Source organism: Portunus trituberculatus, chromosome 40 (genome assembly GCF_017591435.1).
Source record: "Portunus trituberculatus isolate SZX2019 chromosome 40, ASM1759143v1, whole genome shotgun sequence".
In the NCBI taxonomy this organism is placed as follows: Eukaryota; Metazoa; Arthropoda; class Malacostraca; order Decapoda; family Portunidae; genus Portunus; species Portunus trituberculatus.
The window spans coordinates 27,777,812-27,801,738 of NC_059294.1; the positions used below are offsets into that span (position 1 = coordinate 27,777,812).

The following is a 23,927-nucleotide window of genomic DNA, read 5'->3' on the forward strand; positions in this document are numbered from 1 at the left end:
TTATTTGTATAATTATGGAAACATTCGCAATAAATGTATTTAAGGAAGAAACACTGAATTCTATCATGTGAAGTGGGAACAAGGTCTAAGACCGCAATGTACGACATTACTCAACCACACGACACACGCATTACACTCTCTCTCTCTCTCTCTCTCTCTCTCTCTCTCTCTCTCTCTCTCTCACCAGCATTAAGACATCAGGAGTTGGGGTGAAGGTGACAAGCAAGGGTAAGCCTCCTCTCCATCTCCCTCTTCACACACACACACACACACACACACACACACCGGGTAGTGTAGTGGTTAACACGCTCGACTCACAATCGAGAGGGCCGGGTTCGAGGCAAATGGGCAAGCTTCTTAATCTGTAGCCCCGGTTCACCTAGCAATAAATAGGTACGGGATGTAACTCGAGGGGTTGTGGCCTTGCTTTCCCGGTGTGTGGAGTGTGTTGTGGTCTCAGTCCTACCGAAGATCGGTCTATGAGCTCTGAGCTCGCTCCGTAATGGGGAAGACTGACTGGGTGACCAACAGGCGACCGTGGTGAATTACACACACACACACACACACACACACACACACACACACACACACACAGACACACACACACACTCGTCTGTCGTTACTAAGTTTCTAACATTCCACCATTCACAGTTTGCTATTTATTTACTATGTATTTGTACTTAATAGTCACTATGTAAAATTCGCTCCCTACTCCTGTCCTTCCCCTAAATTCTAGACACATTACGTTGTGTAAGTTTGAAAGGAAATGAATACGTGATATCATTTGCTTTAGTTTTATTAGATAATTGATTTATTAGACACACATCAATAAATTTAATCCACGTTTCTAAGCTCTGTATGAACTCTAAGTCTGTAAGCACTAGGCAGTACTCTGCAAGTCTGTGACTGCGTGTCCATATATTACTCTATAATCTATAGCAGCGGTTCCCAACCTTATTTGTCCCGTTCCCCCTTTTCCAGTCATTGTTTCACCTGTGGACCCCCTACAACGAAATAGGTTAAGCCAAGAAAATTAATAAAAGATTTTTCTGCAAGAAATGAATATATTAATGTAAAATGCCTTCCATTGTTATGCTGATTAAGATGTAGGCCTATTTATATGAAATCAGAAAACATTCCGTTCAGCACTTTTTGATTTAAGTAAAACACATAGGAAAAATGTTATGTTAATGTTGTTATAGTTGTAGGTATTGTGTGCAAAAACTATCTTTATAATATTTGCCCTTTTTTGAGCTTGCAAGCACATGTATGAATAAAAAGAATCACAAAAACTGTATGAATACAACAAAAATCACAAAACAGCAGTGAATGAAACTTTTCATTGGTTGCGAAAAAGTATGTCACTTTATATTTCTCAATGGGACTTTTGTGGTTGTTTTGAGCAACCAGCTCATGAATCCTTGGCTCAGTGGCAGCCAGTGCACACCTCAAGTCATCTTCCACAGACAGCTTGTTCCTTGATTTTGTTTTTATTGCAAGTAATGAAGAAAACCCACTTTCGCACAGGTAGGTTGAAGCAAAAGGCAAAAGAACTCGAACTGCCAGATCACTTATTTTTGGATATGATTCCATCATTGAACACCAGAAGCTAGACAAGGAGTTTGACTGGAACACATTCTTGGCTGTTGAATCATGGAGAAGCTCAATGAACTCTTCTTGTGCGTCTTCTAACACATCATCAACCTGACATAAGAAAGGATTTTTTGCTAATCCTGCATGCTGAGGGCTCAAGTCAGGAAAGTAACGGCGAAATTCATCATCTAGCTGAGACAAGTGGTCCATGATTTCCTTGGACAAGGTACTTGAAAGCTGACCATCAGCAAGAACTTCATTCAATGATGGAAACATCATAAATTTTCCTACACTCACTCTCTTCTTATACAGCTCCAATTTGGCCAAAATGCATGTATTGAGTCACAGTGGCTGAGCAAGTTTGAATCCTTTCCTTGAGTCTCAAGTTCAGCTGGTTGAAGATTTCAAATATGTCCACAAGATAAGCAAGGCGGAGCTCAAAGTGTTCTGATTTCAATATCTCCAACAGGTCACATTTTTCTGTACATCAAGAAACATTTCAACTTCCTGGCGAAGAGAGAAGAAGCGGGACAAAATCTCCTGCAGACAACCACCTGACGGATGTATAAAAGAGCAAGGAACTATGCTCGGATTCCATGTCATGACACAGTTGCTGGAACAGTCTCGTGTTGAGGGCAGAGTTTTTCACATAGTTCACGACCTTGACAATACCAGTGAAAATTGTGAGAAGCCCAGAAGGAAGCGATTTAGAAGCCAGAGCCTCCCGATGAATGAAGCAGTGCACACCAACTGCATTTGGTGCTTTGGATTTTACTTTTGCTTGGAAACCCGACCTCGACCCAAGCATGGCTGGAGCTCCATCAGTTGTGATTCCAACAAGATTATTCCAACTCAAACCATGCTTGTCAAAAAACGATGACACAGCATTCATCACATCAGTGGCCGTACTTGATGTTTCAAGATTTTGACAGCAAAGAAATTCCTCCTTTATTATGCCTTTGAACAGGTATCGGCAGTATACCAACAGCTGGCACGCCATTGCTACATCAGTGGATTCATCGACCTGTATAGCAAAAATGGGGGATGCTTTTATCTCTTCAATAATCTGATCTTTCACATCACCTGACATGTCCCTGATTCTTCGCTGGATAGTATTATTCGAAAGAGATACATCACTTAGTTTCTGTGCTGCTTCTGCTCCAAGAATCAGTCTAACCATTTCTTTTGCACAAGGTAGGATCAATTCTTCAGCAATTGTGTGTGGCTTTTTCTTCCGTGCTACTAAATAAGCCACTCTGTATGATGCTTCCACGATGTTCCCTCTCTTCTCTTGGAAGCTACCAGTCGCATCAAGTTTTTGCCTCTTCAGTTCATCAGCTTTCCTCTTGAAAAAATCCTTTTCCTTCCCAGCATACTCAGGGTGGCATTTGGTCAGGTGAAGTTGTAATTTTGAAGGCTTCAGTGAATCATTTCCCAGGACACGAAAACAAATGACACACTGTGGGAGATCTACATTATTTTTTTGAATCGAAGTAAACCCCCACTGAAGATAATCTTCCGAGAACTTTCTCTTCTTACTTGACAGTATAATAAATTTAAAAATAAGTAGAATCTCTATGGACCCCTTGAAATTCTTCCATGGACCCTTGGGGTCCATGGACCCCTGTTTGGGAACCACTGATCTATAGGTTGTGCAATGTATAGAACACATCCGCATCCACACATCCTCTGTAGAGTGTGGATGCGGATGCGGATGCGAATATATATTTCACCACAAATGCGGATGCGGAGGCGGACGCGGATGTTCAGATTATCACAACTACGGATGCGGATGCGGATGTGGATGTGAAAAAATATGAGGATGTTTCGTGGATGCGGATGCGGATGCAGATGTCCGATACATCTCTAGTGTGTATGTGTGTGTGTGTGTGTGTGTGTGTGTGTGTGTGTGTGTGTGTGTGTGTGTGTGCGCTCATGTGTGTGTGTGTTCTGACTCAGAATTTTTTTTATTATCAATGAGATTTTTCCTCTTACACACTTGGTTTGACTGTGCTAATTATTTTGCTGTTCCTTCTTTTGGCGCTGTCTCTTTTTTGTTTGTGCTTTGGCTTCTTTTGTTCATAAGTCCTTCATAAGGATTGCAAGTATTACTACCACTGCAATCGATAAGGCTAAGAATATCATTCCGTCCATTGAAAAGACGTGGGATGTTTAGATCAAGATTTTATAAGCAATTATTAGCGGTTTAACTACTTTCCTCCTTGGAACTATAATTTAGCCGTAAAATTCTTCAGGTGTTTGATACGAAACACGAAGAGTCATGGAAAAACAAATGAGCAGGCTGTGCATTTGTAACGATAACAAAAATTAAGTGAATAAATACTGTAATAGATAAATGAAATCCTCATGAACTTAATCGGTAAGTGGTACAATTTGTTTTCTGATAACACACCGTTAAGGAGAAGAATAACAAGGGGGAGGAGAACATAAGAACAAAAGATCGTTGACCAAAAATGGTCGAGGCTGAAGAAGTTCCCTTTACAAAACATCGCGCGCGTCTTCCGTGCGCCGCCACAGTAAATACTTTCATTGCAGCTCAACTTTCTTCATTATATAAATACACACACACACACACACACACACACACACACACACACACACACACACACACACACACACACGGCCCGGTAGCTCAGTGGTTAGAGCGCTGGCTTCACAAGCCAGATGACCGTGGTTCGATTCCCCGGCCGGGTGGAGATATTTGGGTGTGTCTCCTTTCACGTGTAGCCCCTGTTCTCACTGTAGCAGTGAGTAGGTACGGGATGTAAATCGAGGAGTTGTGACCTTGTTGTCCCGGTGTGTGGTGTGTGCCTGGTCTCATACCTATCCCAAGATCGGAAATAATGAGCTCTGAGCTCGTTCCGTAGGGTAACGTCTGGCTGTCTCGTCAGAGACTGCAGCAGCTCAAACAGTGAATTACACACACACACACACACACACGAACCAGCAAACAAGTAGGAAACAAATAATGAATCATGCTGTTTTTCGAGGCACCTCCAGTATTATTTGCTTATTCCTGCCATCCCTGAGGTAACTGCACTTAAAATTGACTTTTCTTTCATCTCTCGTTGGTGTCGGAATGTTTCTTCTCAGTCCAATAAGGAGAGGCGTTCATAATGTTCATGTCTTTAGTTGTTACTAAAGAAAAGTTTTAGTACAAGCCGAGAAAAGGAGCTAAATTGCATTACATTCAATATGGAACTTGTTAAAAATAGTATTTGTAACCTTTCTCTCTCTCTCTCTCTCTCTCTCTCTCTCTCTCTATATATATATATATATATATATATATATATATATATATATATATATATATATATATATATATATATATATATATATATATATATATATATATATATATATATATATATATATATATATATATATATATATATATATATATATATATATATATATATGCACGTATGCAAGCGTGTGTGTGTGTGTGTGTGTGTGTGTGTGTGTGTGTGTGTGTGTGTGTGTGTGTGTGTGTGTGTGTGTGTGTGTGTGTGTGTGTAATAATAATAAAAACAACAATAATGTAAGTGTGTGTGTGTGTGTGTGTGTGTGTGTGTGTGTGTGTGTGTGTGTGTGTGTGTGTGTGTGTGTTAGAGATATATCGGATGTCGAATTTCAGACATCCGCGGATGCGGATGTGTATGCGGACGTCATTTTGCGGATGCAAATGTGGATGCGGATATCAGTCTCTGCTAAAATGCTGATGGAAATGCGGATCGGATATCAGAATATGACATCCTCGCGGATGCGGATGCGGATGCAGATGTTTTTACGTCAAACTCTCTGACCAAGAGGACAAAAAAAAAAAAAAAGCCTGCTTCAGTGTCAGACCATGCAGACAGCAGGAGAAGTAACAAATAAAAATTAGGTGGCAGAACCAAAATACTGCCAAATGAGTTGGAATGGTGTCTTAACAGTTGATACTTCTCTCTTTGAAAGTATTTAATTCATCCATTTAATTCATCCATGACTAACATTTCTGCTGTGCATTTATCCAGTTTCTTTGCCTTAGGGTTAGAAGCATCCCATAATTTTGCACTCTGAAAATACTCACCAACATTCCTTTGCTTAGCATCTGTCTTTGCTTTTTGCAAAGGTGTTTTTTCTATATTTATTTTTCTTCCAACTTCTTTCTCTCTTTTCCATCAACTCTTCAAACTGTTCTTTATGCACTGATTTCAAGTGGTTTTTCAAAGATGTAGTTCCACGTCCCTTTCGTGAATCATCTTTCTTGCACAACAGACACTGTGCTAGGTCACTTAACTTACACATGAAATATTTCCACACTTCACTGCTATGTGACGCCATTTTTCACTTGCTATAGCAGTCAGCACACAGAGCAATAAGGCTTTGTAAACTTGATTATAATATCCATTTAAACACAAACACTGGCAAACTGTTTATCAGCGAGGAGCAAGCAAGGAAGGAGAAGTACTTCTTATTTCGAAGGCAAACTCTTACCAAACTGATAACCTGCCAGTGTACTATGTAGGACTCAGAATGCCAGTTTACAACTTATGGATCAGAATTATAAATTTCCAAGATGCTTAGCAAATGTGAAAAGAAAATTACTGTATTATAATGCTTCATTGCATTAAATTCTAGTAAGAAATACATCGAAAGTCTTTCCATAATAGTAATGATAATAATAATGATGATAATAATAATGATAATAATAATTATAATGATAATAATAATAATAAAACAATAGCTAATATTACATTTCCTCTGTGAAAATCCTTTCATCGGCAACTCCCTATATCAGGGAAACAGGCGACGACAGGGAAACTCATGCGATAAGAAGAGGTCAGCGCTGTCGGTTCATATTTTTCAACATTATTATTTGTATAATTATGGAAACATTCGCAATAAATGTATTTAAGGAAGAAACACTGAATTCTATCATGTGAAGTGGGAACAAGGTCTAAGACCGCAATGTACGACATTACTCAACCACACGACACACGCATTACACTCTCTCTCTCTCTCTCTCTCTCTCTCTCTCTCTCTCTCTCTCTCTCCAGCATTAAGACATCAGGAGTTGGGGTGAAGGTGACAAGCAAGGGTAAGCCTCCTCTCCATCTCCCTCTTCACACACACACACACACACACACACACACACCGGGTAGTGTAGTGGTTAACACGCTCGACTCACAATCGAGAGGGCCGGGTTCGAGGCAAATGGGCAAGCTTCTTAATCTGTAGCCCCGGTTCACCTAGCAATAAATAGGTACGGGATGTAACTCGAGGGGTTGTGGCCTTGCTTTCCCGGTGTGTGGAGTGTGTTGTGGTCTCAGTCCTACCCGAAGATCGGTCTATGAGCTCTGAGCTCGCTCCGTAATGGGGAAGACTGACTGGGTGACCAACAGGCGACCGTGGTGAATTACACACACACACACACACACACACACACACACACACACACACACACACAGACACACACACACACTCGTCTGTCGTTACTAAGTTTCTAACATTCCACCATTCACAGTTTGCTATTTATTTACTATGTATTTGTACTTAATAGTCACTATGTAAAATTCGCTCCCTACTCCTGTCCTTCCCCTAAATTCTAGACACATTACGTTGTGTAAGTTTGAAAGGAAATGAATACGTGATATCATTTGCTTTAGTTTTATTAGATAATTGATTTATTAGACACACATCAATAAATTTAATCCACGTTTCTAAGCTCTGTATGAACTCTAAGTCTGAAGCACTAGGCAGTACTCTGCAAGTCTGTGACTGCGTGTCCATATATTACTCTATAATCTATAGCAGCGGTTCCCAACCTTATTTGTCCCGTTCCCCCTTTTCCAGTCATTGTTTCACCTGTGGACCCCCTACAACGAAATAGGTTAAGCCAAGAAAATTAATAAAAGATTTTTCTGCAAGAAATGAATATATTAATGTAAAATGCCTTCCATTGTTATGCTGATTAAGATGTAGGCCTATTTATATGAAATCAGAAAACATTCCGTTCAGCACTTTTTGATTTAAGTAAAACACATAGGAAAAATGTTATGTTAATGTTGTTATAGTTGTAGGTATTGTGTGCAAAAACTATCTTTATAATATTTGCCCTTTTTTGAGCTTGCAAGCACATGTATGAATAAAAGAATCACAAAACTGTATGAATACAACAAAAATCACAAAACAGCAGTGAATGAAACTTTTCATTGGTTGCGAAAAAGTATGTCACTTTATATTTCTCAATGGGACTTTTGTGGTTGTTTTGAGCAACCAGCTCATGAATCCTTGGCTCAGTGGCAGCCAGTGCACACCTCAAGTCATCTTCCACAGACAGCTTGTTCCTTGATTTTGTTTTTATTGCAAGTAATGAAGAAAACCCACTTTCGCACAGGTAGGTTGAAGCAAAAGGCAAAAGAACTCGAACTGCCAGATCACTTATTTTTGGATATGATTCCATCATTGAACACCAGAAGCTAGACAAGGAGTTTGACTGGAACACATTCTTGGCTGTTGAATCATGGAGAAGCTCAATGAACTCTTCTTGTGCGTCTTCTAACACATCATCAACCTGACATAAGAAAGGATTTTTTGCTAATCCTGCATGCTGAGGGCTCAAGTCAGGAAAGTAACGGCGAAATTCATCATCTAGCTGAGACAAGTGGTCCATGATTTCCTTGGACAAGGTACTTGAAAGCTGACCATCAGCAAGAACTTCATTCAATGATGGAAACATCATAAATTTTCCTACACTCACTCTCTTCTTATACAGCTCCAATTTGGCCAAAATGCATGTATTGAGTCACAGTGGCTGAGCAAGTTTGAATCCTTTCCTTGAGTCTCAAGTTCAGCTGGTTGAAGATTTCAAATATGTCCACAAGATAAGCAAGGCGGAGCTCAAAGTGTTCTGATTTCAATATCTCCAACAGGTCACATTTTTCTGTACATCAAGAAACATTTCAACTTCCTGGCGAAGAGAGAAGAAGCGGGACAAAATCTCCTGCAGACAACCACCTGACGGATGTATAAAAGAGCAAGGAACTATGCTCGGATTCCATGTCATGACACAGTTGCTGGAACAGTCTCGTGTTGAGGGCAGAGTTTTCACATAGTTCACGACCTTGACAATACCAGTGAAAATTGTGAGAAGCCCAGAAGGAAGCGATTTAGAAGCCAGAGCCTCCCGATGAATGAAGCAGTGCACACCAACTGCATTTGGTGCTTTGGATTTTACTTTTGCTTGAAACCCGACCTCGACCCAAGCATGGCTGGAGCTCCATCAGTTGTGATTCCAACAAGATTATTCCAACTCAAACCATGCTTGTCAAAAAACGATGACACAGCATTCATCACATCAGTGGCCGTACTTGATGTTTCAAGATTTTGACAGCAAAGAAATTCCTCCTTTATTATGCCTTTGAACAGGTATCGGCAGTATACCAACAGCTGGCACGCCATTGCTACATCAGTGGATTCATCGACCTGTATAGCAAAAATGGGGGATGCTTTTATCTCTTCAATAATCTGATCTTTCACATCACCTGACATGTCCCTGATTCTTCGCTGGATAGTATTATTCGAAAGAGATACATCACTTAGTTTCTGTGCTGCTTCTGCTCCAAGAATCAGTCTAACCATTTCTTTTGCACAAGGTAGGATCAATTCTTCAGCAATTGTGTGTGGCTTTTTCTTCCGTGCTACTAAATAAGCCACTCTGTATGATGCTTCCACGATGTTCCCTCTCTTCTCTTGGAAGCTACCAGTCGCATCAAGTTTTGCCTCTTCAGTTCATCAGCTTTCCTCTTGAAAAAATCCTTTTCCTTCCCAGCATACTCAGGGTGGCATTTGGTCAGGTGAAGTTGTAATTTTGAAGGCTTCAGTGAATCATTTCCCAGGACACGAAAACAAATGACACACTGTGGGAGATCTACATTATTTTTTTGAATCGAAGTAAACCCCCACTGAAGATAATCTTCCGAGAACTTTCTCTTCTTACTTGACAGTATAATAAATTTAAAAATAAGTAGAATCTCTATGGACCCCTTGAAATTCTTCCATGGACCCTTGGGGTCCATGGACCCCTGTTTGGGAACCACTGATCTATAGGTTGTGCAATGTATAGAACACATCCGCATCCACACATCCTCTGTAGAGTGTGGATGCGGATGCGGATGCGAATATATATTTCACCACAAATGCGGATGCGGAGGCGGACGCGGATGTTCAGATTATCACAACTACGGATGCGGATGCGGATGTGGATGTGAAAAAATATGAGGATGTTTCGTGGATGCGGATGCGGATGCAGATGTCCGATACATCTCTAGTGTGTATGTGTGTGTGTGTGTGTGTGTGTGTGTGTGTGTGTGTGTGTGTGTGTGTGCGCGCATGTGTGTGTGTGTTCTGACTCAGAATTTTTTTTATTATCAATGAGATTTTTCCTCTTACACACTTGGTTTGACTGTCCTAATTATTTTGCTGTTCCTTCTTTTGGCGCTGTCTCTTTTTTGTTTGTGCTTTGGCTTCTTTTGTTCATAAGTCCTTCATAAGGATTGCAAGTATTACTACCACTGCAATCGATAAGGCTAAGAATATCATTCCGTCCATTGAAAAGACGTGGGATGTTTAGATCAAGATTTTATAAGCAATTATTAGCGGTTTAACTACTTTCCTCCTTGGAACTATAATTTAGCCGTAAAATTCTTCAGGTGTTTGATACGAAACACGAAGAGTCATGGAAAAACAAATGAGCAGCCTGTGCATTTGTAACGATAACAAAAATTAAGTGAATAAATACTGTAATAGATAAATGAAATCCTCATGAACTTAATCGGTAAGTGGTACAATTTGTTTTCTGATAACACACCGTTAAGGAGAAGAATATCAAGGGGGAGGAGAACATAAGAACAAAAGATCGTTGACCAAAAATGGTCGAGGCTGAAGAAGTTCCCCTTTACAAAACATCGCGCGCGTCTTCCGTGCGCCGCCACAGTAAATACTTTCATTGCAGCTCAACTTTCTTCATTATATAAATACACACACACACACACACACACACACACACACACACACACACACACACACACACACACACGGCCCGGTAGCTCAGTGGTTAGAGCGCTGGCTTCACAAGCCAGATGACCGTGGTTCGATTCCCCGGCCGGGTGGAGATATTTGGGTGTGTCTCCTTTCACGTGTAGCCCCTGTTCTCACTGTAGCAGTGAGTAGGTACGGGATGTAAATCGAGGAGTTGTGACCTTGTTGTCCCGGTGTGTGGTGTGTGCCTGGTCTCATACCTATCCCAAGATCGGAAATAATGAGCTCTGAGCTCGTTCCGTAGGGTAACGTCTGGCTGTCTCGTCAGAGACTGCAGCAGCTCAAACAGTGAATTACACACACACACACACACACGAACCAGCAAACAAGTAGGAAACAAATAATGAATCATGCTGTTTTTCGAGGCACCTCCAGTATTATTTGCTTATTCCTGCCATCCCTGAGGTAACTGCACTTAAAATTGACTTTTCTTTCATCTCTCGTTGGTGTCGGAATTTTTCTTCTCAGTCCAATAAGGAGAGACGTTCATAATGTCCATGTCTTTAGTTGTTACTAAAGAAAAATTTTAGTACAAGCCTGAGAAAAAGGAGCTAAATTGCATTACATTCAATATGGAACTTGTTTAAAATATTTGTAACCTAGATACATATTTCACTCTTCTCCCTCCCTCCCTCCCTCTCTCTCTCTCTCTCTCTCTCTCTCTCTCTCTCTCTCTCTCTCTCTCTCTCTCTCTCTCTCTCTCTCTCTCTCTCTCTCTCTCTCTCTCTCTCTCTCTCTCTATCTATATATATATATATATATATATATATATATATATATATATATATATATATATATATATATATATATATATATATATATATATATATATATATATATATATATATATATATATATATATATATATATATATATATATATATATATATATATATATATATATATATATATATATATATATATATATATATATATATATATATATATATATATATATATATATATATATATATATATATATATATATATATATATATATATATATATATATATATATATATATATATATATATATATATATATATATATATATATATATATATATATATATATATATATATATATATATATATATATATATATATATATATATATATATATATATATATATATATATATATATATATATATATATATATATATATATATATATATATATATATATATATATATATATATATATATATATATATATATATATATATATATATATATATATATATATATATATATATATATATATATATATATATATATATATATATATATATATATATATGTGTGTGTGTGTGTGTGTGTGTGTGTGTGTGTGTAATAATATTAAAAATAACAATTATGTATGGTGTGTGTGTGTGTGTGTGTGTGTAATTCACCACCACGGTCGTCTGCTGGTCACCCAGCCAGCCTTCCCCATTACGGAGTGAGCTCAGAGATTATAGACCGATCTTCGGGTAGGACTGAGACCACAACACACTCCACACACCGGGAAAGTGATGTTATAATCCTTAGAGTTACATATCGTACCTATTTACAGCTAGGTGAACGAGGGCAACACATTAAGAGGCTTGCCCATTTGCCTCGCCGTGCCTGGGACTCGAACCCGGACCTTCTCGATTGTGAGCCGAACGTGCTAATCACTACATTACGCGGTGTGTGTGTGTGTGTGTGTGTGTGTGTGTGTGTGTGTGTGTGTGTGTGTGTGTGTGTGTGTGTGTGTGTTGTAAAGATAGTAATAATAAAAACAATAATAATGATAATAATAATAATAATAATAATAATAATAATAATAATAATAATAATAATAATAATAATAATAATAATAATAATAATAATAATAATAATAATAATAATAATAATAATAATAATAATAACAATAATAATAATAATAATAATAATAATAATAATAATAATGGTAATGATAATATCGGTGTGTGTGTGTGTGTGTGTGTGTGTGTGTGTGTGTGTGTGTGTGTGTGTGTGTGTGTGTGCGCATATGTGTGCGTGTGTGTGTGTTGTGACTCGATGCAATTTTTTATTATCAATGAGATTTTTCCTCTTACACACTTGGTTTGACTGTCCTAATTATTTTGCTGTTCCTTCTTTTGGCGCTGTTTTTTTTCTGTTTGTGCTTTGGCTTCTTTTGTTCATAAGTCCTTCATAAGGATTGCAAGTATTACTACCACTGCAATCGATAAGGCTAAGAATATCATTCCGTCCATTGAAAAGACGTGGGATGTTTAGATCAAGATTTTATAAGCAATTATTAGCGGTTTAACTACTTTCCTCCTTGGAACTATAATTTAGCCGTAAAACTCTTCAGGTGTTTGATACGAAACACGAAGTCATGGAAAAACAAATGAGCAGCCTGTGCATTTGTAACGATAACAAAAATTAAGTGAATAAATACTGTAATAGATAAATGAAATCCTCATGAACTTAATCGGTAAGTGGTACAATTTGTTTTCTGATAACACACCGTTAAGGAGAAGAATAACAAGGGAGAGGAGAACTTAAAAAATTGTCGATGCTGAAGAAGTTCCCCTTTACAAAACATCGCGTGTGTCTTCCGTGTGTCGCCACAACAAATACTTTCATTGCAGCTCAACTTTCATCATTATATAAACACACACACACACACACACACACACACACACACACACACACACACACACACACACACGAACTAGCAAACAAGTAGGAAACAAATAATGAATCATGCTGCTTTGCAAGGCACCTCCAGTATTATTTGCTTATTCCTGCCATCCCTGAGGTAACTGCACTTAAAATAATGTCCCTGTCTTTAGTTGTTACTAAAGAAAAAAAAAATGAATGTGATTGTATTTTTACATCATGTTTTAGTACAACACCGAAAAAAAGACCTAAATTGCATTACATTCATAATGGAACTTGTTTGAACTGATTGTAACCTAGATATGTATTTCCCCCCCCCCCTCTCTCTCTCTCTCTATATATATATATATATATATATATATATATATATATATATATATATATATATATATATATATATATATATATATATATATATATATATATATATATATATATATATATATATATATATATATATATATATATATATATATATATATATATATATATCGTGTGTATGTGTGTGTGTGTGTGTGTGTGTGTGTGTGTGTGTGTGTGTGTGTGTGTGCTGACTCAGAGTAATTTTTTATCATTGATGAGAATTATCCTCCTACACACTAAATTTTACTGTAGAAACTGTTTCACTTTTTTTTTAACTTTTCTTTTTAAAAAATTTTCCTGTCAGTGATGGCTGCCAATTAAAGCACGAATTGAGTACAAGATTAGTGTTATGACTCATCAGGCATTACAGTCTGGAACACCTGAGTACTTGAGGAACTTACAGGAAACGTTCCACCATGACACTACGATGGAGCTGAGATACGATGCAGACCCATACAGACTACATGAGCCAAGATATAACCTTGACATGGGATGCCGAGCATTTGCAAGATGCACAAGGATTTACAATAAACTGCCGAGTGATATCGAAGGCTGTGCCAGGATCGATATCTTCAAAAGGAAATTGAAGACATATTTGTTCAAGGAAGTTAACGATTTTAACGGCATGGAAATCAAAGACAATTATAGATGCTAGTTGCTTTTGAGGGAGGCTCTGCTGAGCGCTGCCTTGCAGTGGAGCGGAGCCTTGAACAAACACCCCAAGTAACAAGTAAGTAAGTAATGGTATTTTGTAACTGTGCCTAATTACTTTCTGTTCAAGGTGAAGTTATTCCGGCGAGATGTCTTACCTCGTGTCTTTATCATGTCATATGTCTGTGTTGGCTCCATTTTCCATCACGAAGCGCAATTAGTGAGGGCTTTACCCATTTAGCATGGTTAATTGCTTTGCATAAGGAGCCAACTATATGGAGACGTCTCGGCCACTTACGTCATATATATGGTATGCGCTTTTTGCCAAAAGACTGAGCGCTAGAAAAAGAAAGGAAGAAAAACAGAAAAAGGACATTTCTTATTACCTCTCTTTACTTTCAAATGACCTGCTTCCTCGCTCGCGGGTGTGCTGTCACCCCATCCTGCCTCGACTCATATAATTTGCACATTGGAATGTTGCTGACATCGGTGCCAAACATTTATGAGCAACTGTGCTGTGAGCTGAGCAGTGCCAGAAACCTTGCTGTGAACATTACGTAAGAAAGAAATGTAAATGATTGAGGGAAGCAATGAATGAGAAAAATGTCTTGACGAATAGATAGATAAATAGATAAATAAATAAATAAATAAATAAATAAATAAATAAATAAATGAAGATCAATGAATAAATTAATAAATGAATAGACAAATCGATGGATGAATAAACAAGCCTATAGGTAAATATTTTCAGTCTTAGTTTGGCCACAATGCCATCATTATCTTTAGCCAGAACAGGTTAGGTCACGCTGAGGTCACGCTCATTGTGCCCACGATGCATTGCTACAACAGGGATTGCGTCCATACACGTTTGTCAGCGAATGTGTTCTCCATATGTGTTTGGTCTGAAGTGCTACCTGGGTGTGCTTTTTTGCTGAGCATCAGTTACACTACCCGAGTCATTATTGCTAACATAATGCATGATGAAGCATGACTTTCCATCTTTCAGGATATGTATGTCCAGTAAATAAACTTGGCCAAGTTCATTTAGGTTTTTTGCAGAAAAATCGGCAGCAACATGCGGAACAAGATTGAAACACTATTTTGTGCATTTAAGGCAGAGATCAGCACACTACTCTGATGGCACTCATTGTGCATGTCCTCTCCGCTGCCACTCGCAACGCGGTGTTGATCAATCACATTCAATGCAAATTATTAAGTTCCCTAATATTTCCTTTTTTTTTTTTTTTTTAGCTTGTCGATTTCTTGAAAGCTTCTCACTTCTAAATGTGCACGATACAGCTAGCATTTCTTATTTGACATATTTCCGGTTATACCTTCCCTTGCTTTCTTTTCGAATTCAGCTTAGCATAAGCTTAGACTCAGGATTTGAATATGTAGCTCATGCCAATGTATCACTATACTGCTGTGCTCAATGCAGAAAAACGGTAACTCACAATAAAGTAGCTATTATGCCACCTATAACTAAGTAACAGTTATGAAGGCAGCTGCAATGGTAGGACTGAATAGATACGATTTAAGATTCAGTCACTGGTAAAACAACATACAGTATACTACTTACATTCACTGAATGTCAGATCACACATTCCCATGACAGCATTGTAGTATATGAGTCAATCGGCATGTATGAAACTTACGAGTCTCAAGTCCTGTTGACCACCGCGCTATAAACACTGGCAGGCACACGTTGTTAAGAAAATACTGCCTCTATAGTTCAAGAAATACGTTGGGACTTCTCCGCTTCACCGTTTGAGCAAATGCCAGCAAGTGTTACGAAATAAGTAGCTATTTTGTACATTTCGCGAAATAAGGAACTGACTGCACGTCTCATGAGATGTCCAGTCAAATGACTAATTTGTAAAATGAATAAATACACAAATGGGCTGAGCATACACACACACACACACACACACACACACACACACACGTCCGGTAGCTCAGTGGTTAGAGCGCTGGCTTCACAAGCCAGAGGACCGGGGTTCGATTCCCCGGCCGGGTGGAGATATTTGGGTGTGTCTCCTTTCACGTGTAGCCCCTGTTCACCTAGCAGTGAGTAGGTATGGGATGTAAATCGAGGAGTTGTGACCTTGTTGTCCCGGTGTGTGGTGTGTGCCTGGTCTCAGGCCTATCCCAAGATCGGAAATAATGAGCTCTGAGGTCGTTCCGTAGGGTAACGTCTGGCTCTCTCGTCAGAGACTGCAGCAGATCAAACAGTGAAACACACACACACACACACACATGCCACGTAGTCTAGTAATCAGCACACTGAGAAGGCTTCGAGTCCCTGGGTAAGTCAGTTAATGCTGTACCCCCTGTTCACCTAGCAGGAAATAGATAAGGGAAACCGGAGAGGTTGTGGCCTCGCTTTCCCGGTGTGTAATATGGTCAGTCCTCTCCGAAGATTAGTCAGTATGAGCTCTGAGGTCTTTCTGTAATAAGGGAACGGCTGGCTGGGTGACCATGCAGCAGACGACCGTGGTGAGTTACACACACACACACACACACACCCCGCGTAGTGTAGTGGTTAGCACGCTCGACTCACAATCGAGAGGGCCAGGTTCGAGTCCCGGAGCGGCGAGGCAAATGGGCAAGCCTTTTAATGTGTAGCCCCTGTTCAGCTAGCAGTAAATAGGTACGGGATGTAACTCGAGGGGTTGTGGCCTTGCTTTCCCGGTGTGTGTTGTGTGTGATGTGGTCTCAGTCCTACCCGAAGATCGGTCTATGAGCTCTGAGCTCGCTCCGTAATGGGGAAGACTGGCTGGGTGACCAGCAGACGACCGAGGTGAATTACACCATAGCGGGCGTCTCTTCTGGTGAGAAAGGCAACACCAGACCTAGGATGGAGAGATCAGAGCTGCCATGTACAGTACAATACTCCAACGCATTACATTTCACAATGACACTACGTAGGTGCGGGTGGAAGACTGTAATGGTATGCAGTTCTGCCGTCGCCACGCCTATGTTGGCTCGACGGCCAGTCATAACCCACCTATTGCATGCTATTTTAGGGTATCACGACTCACCGGCCCATCACTTACCTGGCACATTTCCTCTCCTTGATAACCGCCCACGGCTGAGTCTGAGCCATATATATCCCTGCAACCCCGTAATCGTACCCACGTCCACGCCCACACTTATGCATTTTCTGCCCCGACAAACACATAAGCACACAAAATGCCTCTGTTCAAGAACCAGGAAGCTTTAGCTGCTGCTGCCGTACGGTGAGATGAGGAGTCAAGTGGTTCAGTGAAGTAGCGGCCACACTACCTAGAATGCCCGAATATTAATTTTGTCCACTCTTCCACAACTACGTCTGGGCTTGTTGCTGACCCATACATATACTGTTTGGGTGCGATGATCAATAATCAGACATGCAATGCAGATGTCGAGAGTTTTAGGCTATTGTGTATAAGAATATTAGTGATAACACTCCTCGAGCAAATCGGAATATACATATGATAAAATTTGCAGTATTCTGAATTTATGGATAAAGAAAAAAAATAAATTGTCTTAGTTAAACTCCTGAGGGAAAGGAAAAAGAAGCATGACGGTCAACTGAATAACATGAAGAAAACTGCAGAAGCAATAGTTCATATCTCAAGGCCCGTTTTCTAGACAGTGCTTATGGTTGAGAGTACTACAGGCACCATGAGGCAGAGAGCTACTTGATCTGCAGAGGCAATAATCCATATCCGTGGAGAGTTTTAGACTCCATGGGATAGCGAGGCCCATTATTGTCCATCCATCTTGACCACACTGCTATGATCCCAAGTCCCAGGGTGGCGGGGATGCAGCAGAGCAGGTTTGACGTTCAGTGTGACCAGCACGGGTGGGCGGGAAGGCGCCAGCCAGCCCAAAAGGGCCTAACATGCTGATACCTATGACTAGCTTAATCAGAAGTCCCGTCATGCTGCCAAGATATAAGTCACTTCGACATGTATGTTATGACCTCTCTCTCTCTCTCTCTCTCTCTCTCTCTCTCTCTCTCTCTCTCTCTCTCTCTCAGTATTCTTTCTACACCCTTCTGCAATTACTATCCTTGCTGATGAAAAGCAATATGAATTTAGAAGGCCGAGCAAGTCTGAAGGTCTTGAGGTACAGAACTCACCGGTACAATAATAGCAGTAGCGTGCAGTTAGAGAGGGAGGGTCCACGTGACGGTAGAGGCGCCTGTCTTCCGCGCCAAACCCGACGAGAAAGAGCAAAAACTCGTACACGTGACCCATTTTTCACGTTTCATCGAGTCAGTTACCATTGAGTAGACACATGATATTGGGATTTTGATTTCAAGGTCTGTTTATAAATGAAATAACATTCTTGACTACTTTAATGCGACACATGAAAGGAAATTAATGCGTCTTGAAACTGCACTGAACATTTTACGCAGACGATATTGCGTTTCAGTGCGAACATAACGTCATCTGGGCAGACATTAATTATCCTGGCACGAGTTATCCTTGGCAGGCCTGTGCAGGGCAGAGGGAAGTCAACGGGGTCAACAGTAACTCTGATGGAAGTTATATAGATCTACATGCGTGTTACTACAGTCCTAATGTCATCTCAGGAAGGATTCTGCATCGTTAATGAAAAGAAAGATACTAAAGGGAACCCGGCTTATCGTATGTAAGCTTCTTGAGACCGATTCTAAAGAGAACCACAGAAGCGGAGGGGAGGTTAAGGTCTTCTTTTTAATGTAAGAGGTCAAGGGCAACGAAAACAAAATAAATAAACTGGATCACTCAAATGCCAGTCCTCGAAAAGAGCCGAGAAGTTAGTCAAAAGAATGGGATAAATGTTTTGAAATCTCCCTCTTAAATGAGTTCAGGTCATAGGAAGATGGAAATACAGAAGTAGACAAGGAGTTCCAGGATTTACCGAAGAAAAGTATGAATGATTGAGAACACTGGTTAACTCTTGCACTAGAGAGGTTAATAATAGGGGTGAGAGAAAGAGAAGGTCTTGTGTAACGAGATCGCGGGAGGAGGGGAGGCATGCAGTTAGCGGGAACAGAAGAGCAGTTGTCTTGAAAATAGCGGCAGAACATGGCAAGAGATGCAACATTCCGGTGGTAAGAAAGAGGCTGAAGACAGTCAGTCAGAGGAGAGGAATTGATGTAACGAAAATCTTTTGATTCCACTCTATCTAATAAAACAGTATGAGTGGAACGCCCAATGATGAAGAGGGGACATTTGTCTGAGAGGTTGTGTTGAGTTGATAGATGGAGGAATTGAGTTTTTGAGGCATTGAACACTAAGTTTTCTCTGTCCTAATCAGAAACGTTAGAGAAATTGGGAGTCAGCCGTTTAGTGGCGTCCTGCGGGATCTTTTAACTTCATTACGGGAAGTCTAATGGTATTTTGAGAATTCTGCATCATCAGTTACGGTTAAAAAGAACATTTAAAGAGAACTCATATATATATATATATATATATATATATATATATATATATATATATATATATATATATATATATATATATATATATATATATATATATATATATATATATATATATATATATATATATATATATATATATATATATATATATATATATATATATATATATATATATATATATATATATATATATATATATATATATATATATATATATATATATATATATATATATATATATATATATATATATATATATATATATATATATGCCCAATTATAGTGATATTGGGAAAATTACTCCTCAGATTGTGATGATTAAAATTTCTTTTACTGAGAAAGACGATGAAAATAAATTCTGAGAAGTAAGTTAAGGATCTGAAAAAAACAAAACAAAATGATGTCACCGGGAACTGCTAGAGATGGATTTCTTACACAGTAATCTTCCTTACGGATTCGATCGGATGACACTACAAATCCATACTCTTGCCTGTCAGTTTCTTCACCTATGAAGCAGCGTAGTACATGAATTAATGGAGGGAAGGTTATCGCCATGTTTAACCCCTTGAAGAATCACCCTAACGCACGTGCTTCCTCCCTATAATTCCTAGTTTTTCCTCTTCACGCCAAGTGTTCATAATATTGTGGAGCCAAGACACGTGACAAGAGGGGCGCTAACCTTCCGTTCCGTAAACATGCCTCCAAGACTTGGCGTGAAGGGCACCATGGATATGCTGCCTGAATACCTCACGTGAGAGTTTTTGTTCTTGTGGCAGATTTGTGACACCTGTGAACTCAGTTGCTTTATAGTTCTCAGCCAACACTCTAAAGATGACTTTGTAGCAGACAAATTGGCCACTCCAAATGTCTATCACTTGTATAGTATATGAGATATATAGGTAGGGAAGTAAGTTTGTTCCCGTCTCGGCCTATAGACAGCAGTAGTGTCAATGTGATAATGCAGGTACACTCACACGTTCAGGCCATTAGTCGTCATCGCGTGTGTGTTTGATGGAGTGCGTTGTGTTGTGACGTCTACCAGCGTTTCACTTCAGTCTCATAATGTATAATTTTAACTTACAAATTTCAAAGCAAGACCTATGCGTCGCCTTGATAAGTAAACAATCCTTGGGTGCTTTATCATATGTATTCCTGTAATATGTCTCAAGTTGACTACATTCTTTCTTTTTTTTTCTCCCTTGTCTCTTTTCAGTTTTATTTACTATTTCTCTTTTCTTTCTCCCCTTTTCTCTTTCTTATTTCTCTCTTTTTTCGTGATATTTCATATCGAGTTAATTCTTGGCTTTGGCAGAAATTATAATAACATGGTCTGCTGACAGATTTGGTGCCACTCACTGTTGATTGGCGGTGATGGCAATGACCCCGCGAGGAGGGGCTTCTTGTATACTTCTCTGCATGAGTCTCAACTGTTTTCTTGTATGCGCAGATCTTCCTTCCAATCAAGATGATGAACATACCGGGCCTTGCGGGCATTATCGTCTTTTACCTCCTCATCCTTGGGATTGGCATCTATGCAGCATGGAGGCGGCGCAACAAGGGCGGCAAATCCGAGGAGGTTATGCTGGCAGGACGCTCCATTGGGCCTCTGGTCGGCATCCTCACCATGACGGGTGAGTACCGCAGTACTTCCTTATGGCTTGACCTTATTCTGAGACTTATGGAAAATTAGTTAAGTTTTCCTTCCAAGGTGTTTTCATACTTATTCACTTTATTTTATTCATTTTTTTCTGTTCTGAGTCGAGGTTAGCACGTTCAGCTTACAATTGCAAAAATACCTGGTTCTCATTCCAGCCAAGGTGGAGGCAAAATTGAAGGGCTTGTCTTCTTTCACATTGCAGTCTCCGTTCACAGAACAGTACGAGACATAAGCGGGGAAATTGTGAATCTGCTCCCCAACAGGACTGAAACGCGAGCAATCGTACTTCGCTGTGTGTGTGTGTGTGTGTGTGTGTGTGTGTGTGTAATTCATCTCGGTCGCCTGCTGGTCACCTAGCCAGTATTCCCCATTACGGAGCGAGCTCAGAGCTCATAGACCGATCTTCGGGTAGGACTGAGACCACAACACACTCCACACACCGGGAAAGCGAGGCCACAACCCCTCGAGTTACATCCCGTACCTATTTGCTGCTAGGTGAACAGGGGCCACACATTAAGAGGCTTGCTCATTTGCCTCGCCGCTCCGGGACTCGAACCCGGCCGGCCCTCTCGATTGTGAGTCGAGCGTGCTAACCACTACACTACGCGGTGTGTGTGTGTGTGTGTGTGTGTGTGTGTGTGTGTGTGTGTGTGTGTGTGTGTGTGTGTTTGACTGCCTTCTTTATGACATAGTTGGCATACGTTAAATATCAAGGGATATATATAAAGCTGCCAGGACACTTCTCCTTCAAGATTCAAGGTGCTCTCATGCACTGGCACTCTGCCAGATGCATTGCCTCTGCTGTCTCAGACTCCCACACATCGCTAGTGACCATGACTGATACATATGACAGTTCCTAGGTATGTACATACGTGCATACGTTACTCCATATCCAGGAAACTGACAGGAAAATAATATTCCGTTACAAGAGCACGAGTTTGGAGTGCTCGCCACAAGAAGAGAATAAAAAAAAAAAAAAAAAAAAGGAAGACGAAGTGCTGACTGTTCTTGTCAAACCTGCTGCCTGCGGGTACTGTCAACTCTTTAGTGGCTCGAACTGCGGGTTTGCCCGAGGCCATTTCACTGGTGCCTTACACTGAACTTTAGCTTGATGAACGAGAACCGTGAGTAGGTGCCTAGGCCAGCCTTATGCCTGCTTCCACCACTCACCACGTAGCAAAGTGTATAGTCACAGGATTGATTCATTTGTATTTCTATGGAACTCTTAAACATATTCGCATGATTTTGTGAGTGTAGAGTCCTCAATGAGTTTTTATCCTTCTTCTTTTCGTCAGGTAGCTATCAACGGATTTCTGTTAAACACAAACATGATTTTTACCCAAGAAATTAAGCGGGTTCTTGACCATAAGGGAAGCAAAATACTGCAGCTGAATCTCACGAGGAAGGCGTCTGATCTTTTGAACTCATGTTGGTCAAAATCTGAACTTACTCAGTGTGATGCTGCCCAAGTGACGACAATGTGACGTAATCCTCAGTTCACTTAGCTTACATAGAAACAATTAAAAGATCATAAATGTAAGCAAATAATCCATACCTAACATCCTCCCACACATATGTTATGACATGTCCACAATTGGAACATGCGTGGGTCGAGTACTGTCCTACAAGGTGACTTGGCAAGGAACACATTGTTGTAGTGAAAAAAAGGAGGGCACCGCGATGTAGAAGTACAGCCAACTTTACCATAGATGCGGATATCTGGGTCTTGGCTTGAGTTAATGGAAGGGACGGAAGTTTCTCTTCTTTCCTTCTGCCTCTGCTCAACTTTCTACCTTTTTAGATAATTGTCTCCTTGGTTCACTTTTCTCTTACGTTGGAAGGCTTCTGGCCCGGGGCTACGAATAGAGAGAGAAAAAAAGGTCCACTGAGATGCCGGTTCTTATAGCAAAGAGCCAGGAAGCTCTATAGTTTTCCAAAAACGGAATGAAAGACCAAGAATGCTTGTTAACTTCTGTATTAGAGATAAGACAGATGGACAGATGAGGGATCAGAGAATGCTGGAAGTCTTGTGCACGCTGGGGTGCCCGCACGTGTTCCAGAATGATGGCCTTGTTTCGTAACCTGTCCCATACTTCAAGTGTGCATGACATGACTCACGCTGCACACTATAACGCTGCCACCAAATGGGCCACAGTAATTATTGTGATGACCCACTTGCAGTCTATCCTGACAGGTGAAGGTACTCTTGTCATGGATGATAATAACAATTATAATAATAATAGTAATAATAATAATAATAATAATAATAATAATAATAATAATAATAATAATAATAATAATAGTAATAATAATAATAATGGAGGAGGAGGAGGTGAAGAGAAACACAGGTGTAGGGAGGTGAGTTTATTCCCGACTGGTTTCGCTGATGCTTCTTCAGTTCCCTGAAGAAGCATCAGCGAAACTAGTCGGGAATAAACTCACCTCCCTACACCTGTGCTTCTCTTCACCTCCTCCTCCAACTTGTCT

The 23,927-nt window shown here is 39.9% G+C and overlaps 1 protein-coding gene across 5 annotated transcripts in view; it reads left to right on the plus strand.

Annotated features, from left to right (window-relative positions):
• LOC123515983 (high-affinity choline transporter 1-like) overlaps positions 1-23,927 on the plus strand; it is a 50,822-nt gene that overhangs the window by 2,822 nt on the left and 24,073 nt on the right. For 4 of the 5 annotated variants that reach the window (XR_006678036.1, XR_006678037.1, XM_045274944.1 and 1 more), the window contains exon 2: positions 21,231-21,414. Coding sequence is in view for 3 of the 5 variants with exons in the window: in XM_045274944.1 (XP_045130879.1) it covers positions 21,249-21,414 (166 nt within the window). In the remaining 2 variants the exon portion in view is untranslated. Of the gene's footprint in view, positions 1-14,391; positions 14,444-21,230; positions 21,415-23,927 lie in introns of those variants that run through there. The other variant, XM_045274943.1, reaches the window with a different exon arrangement.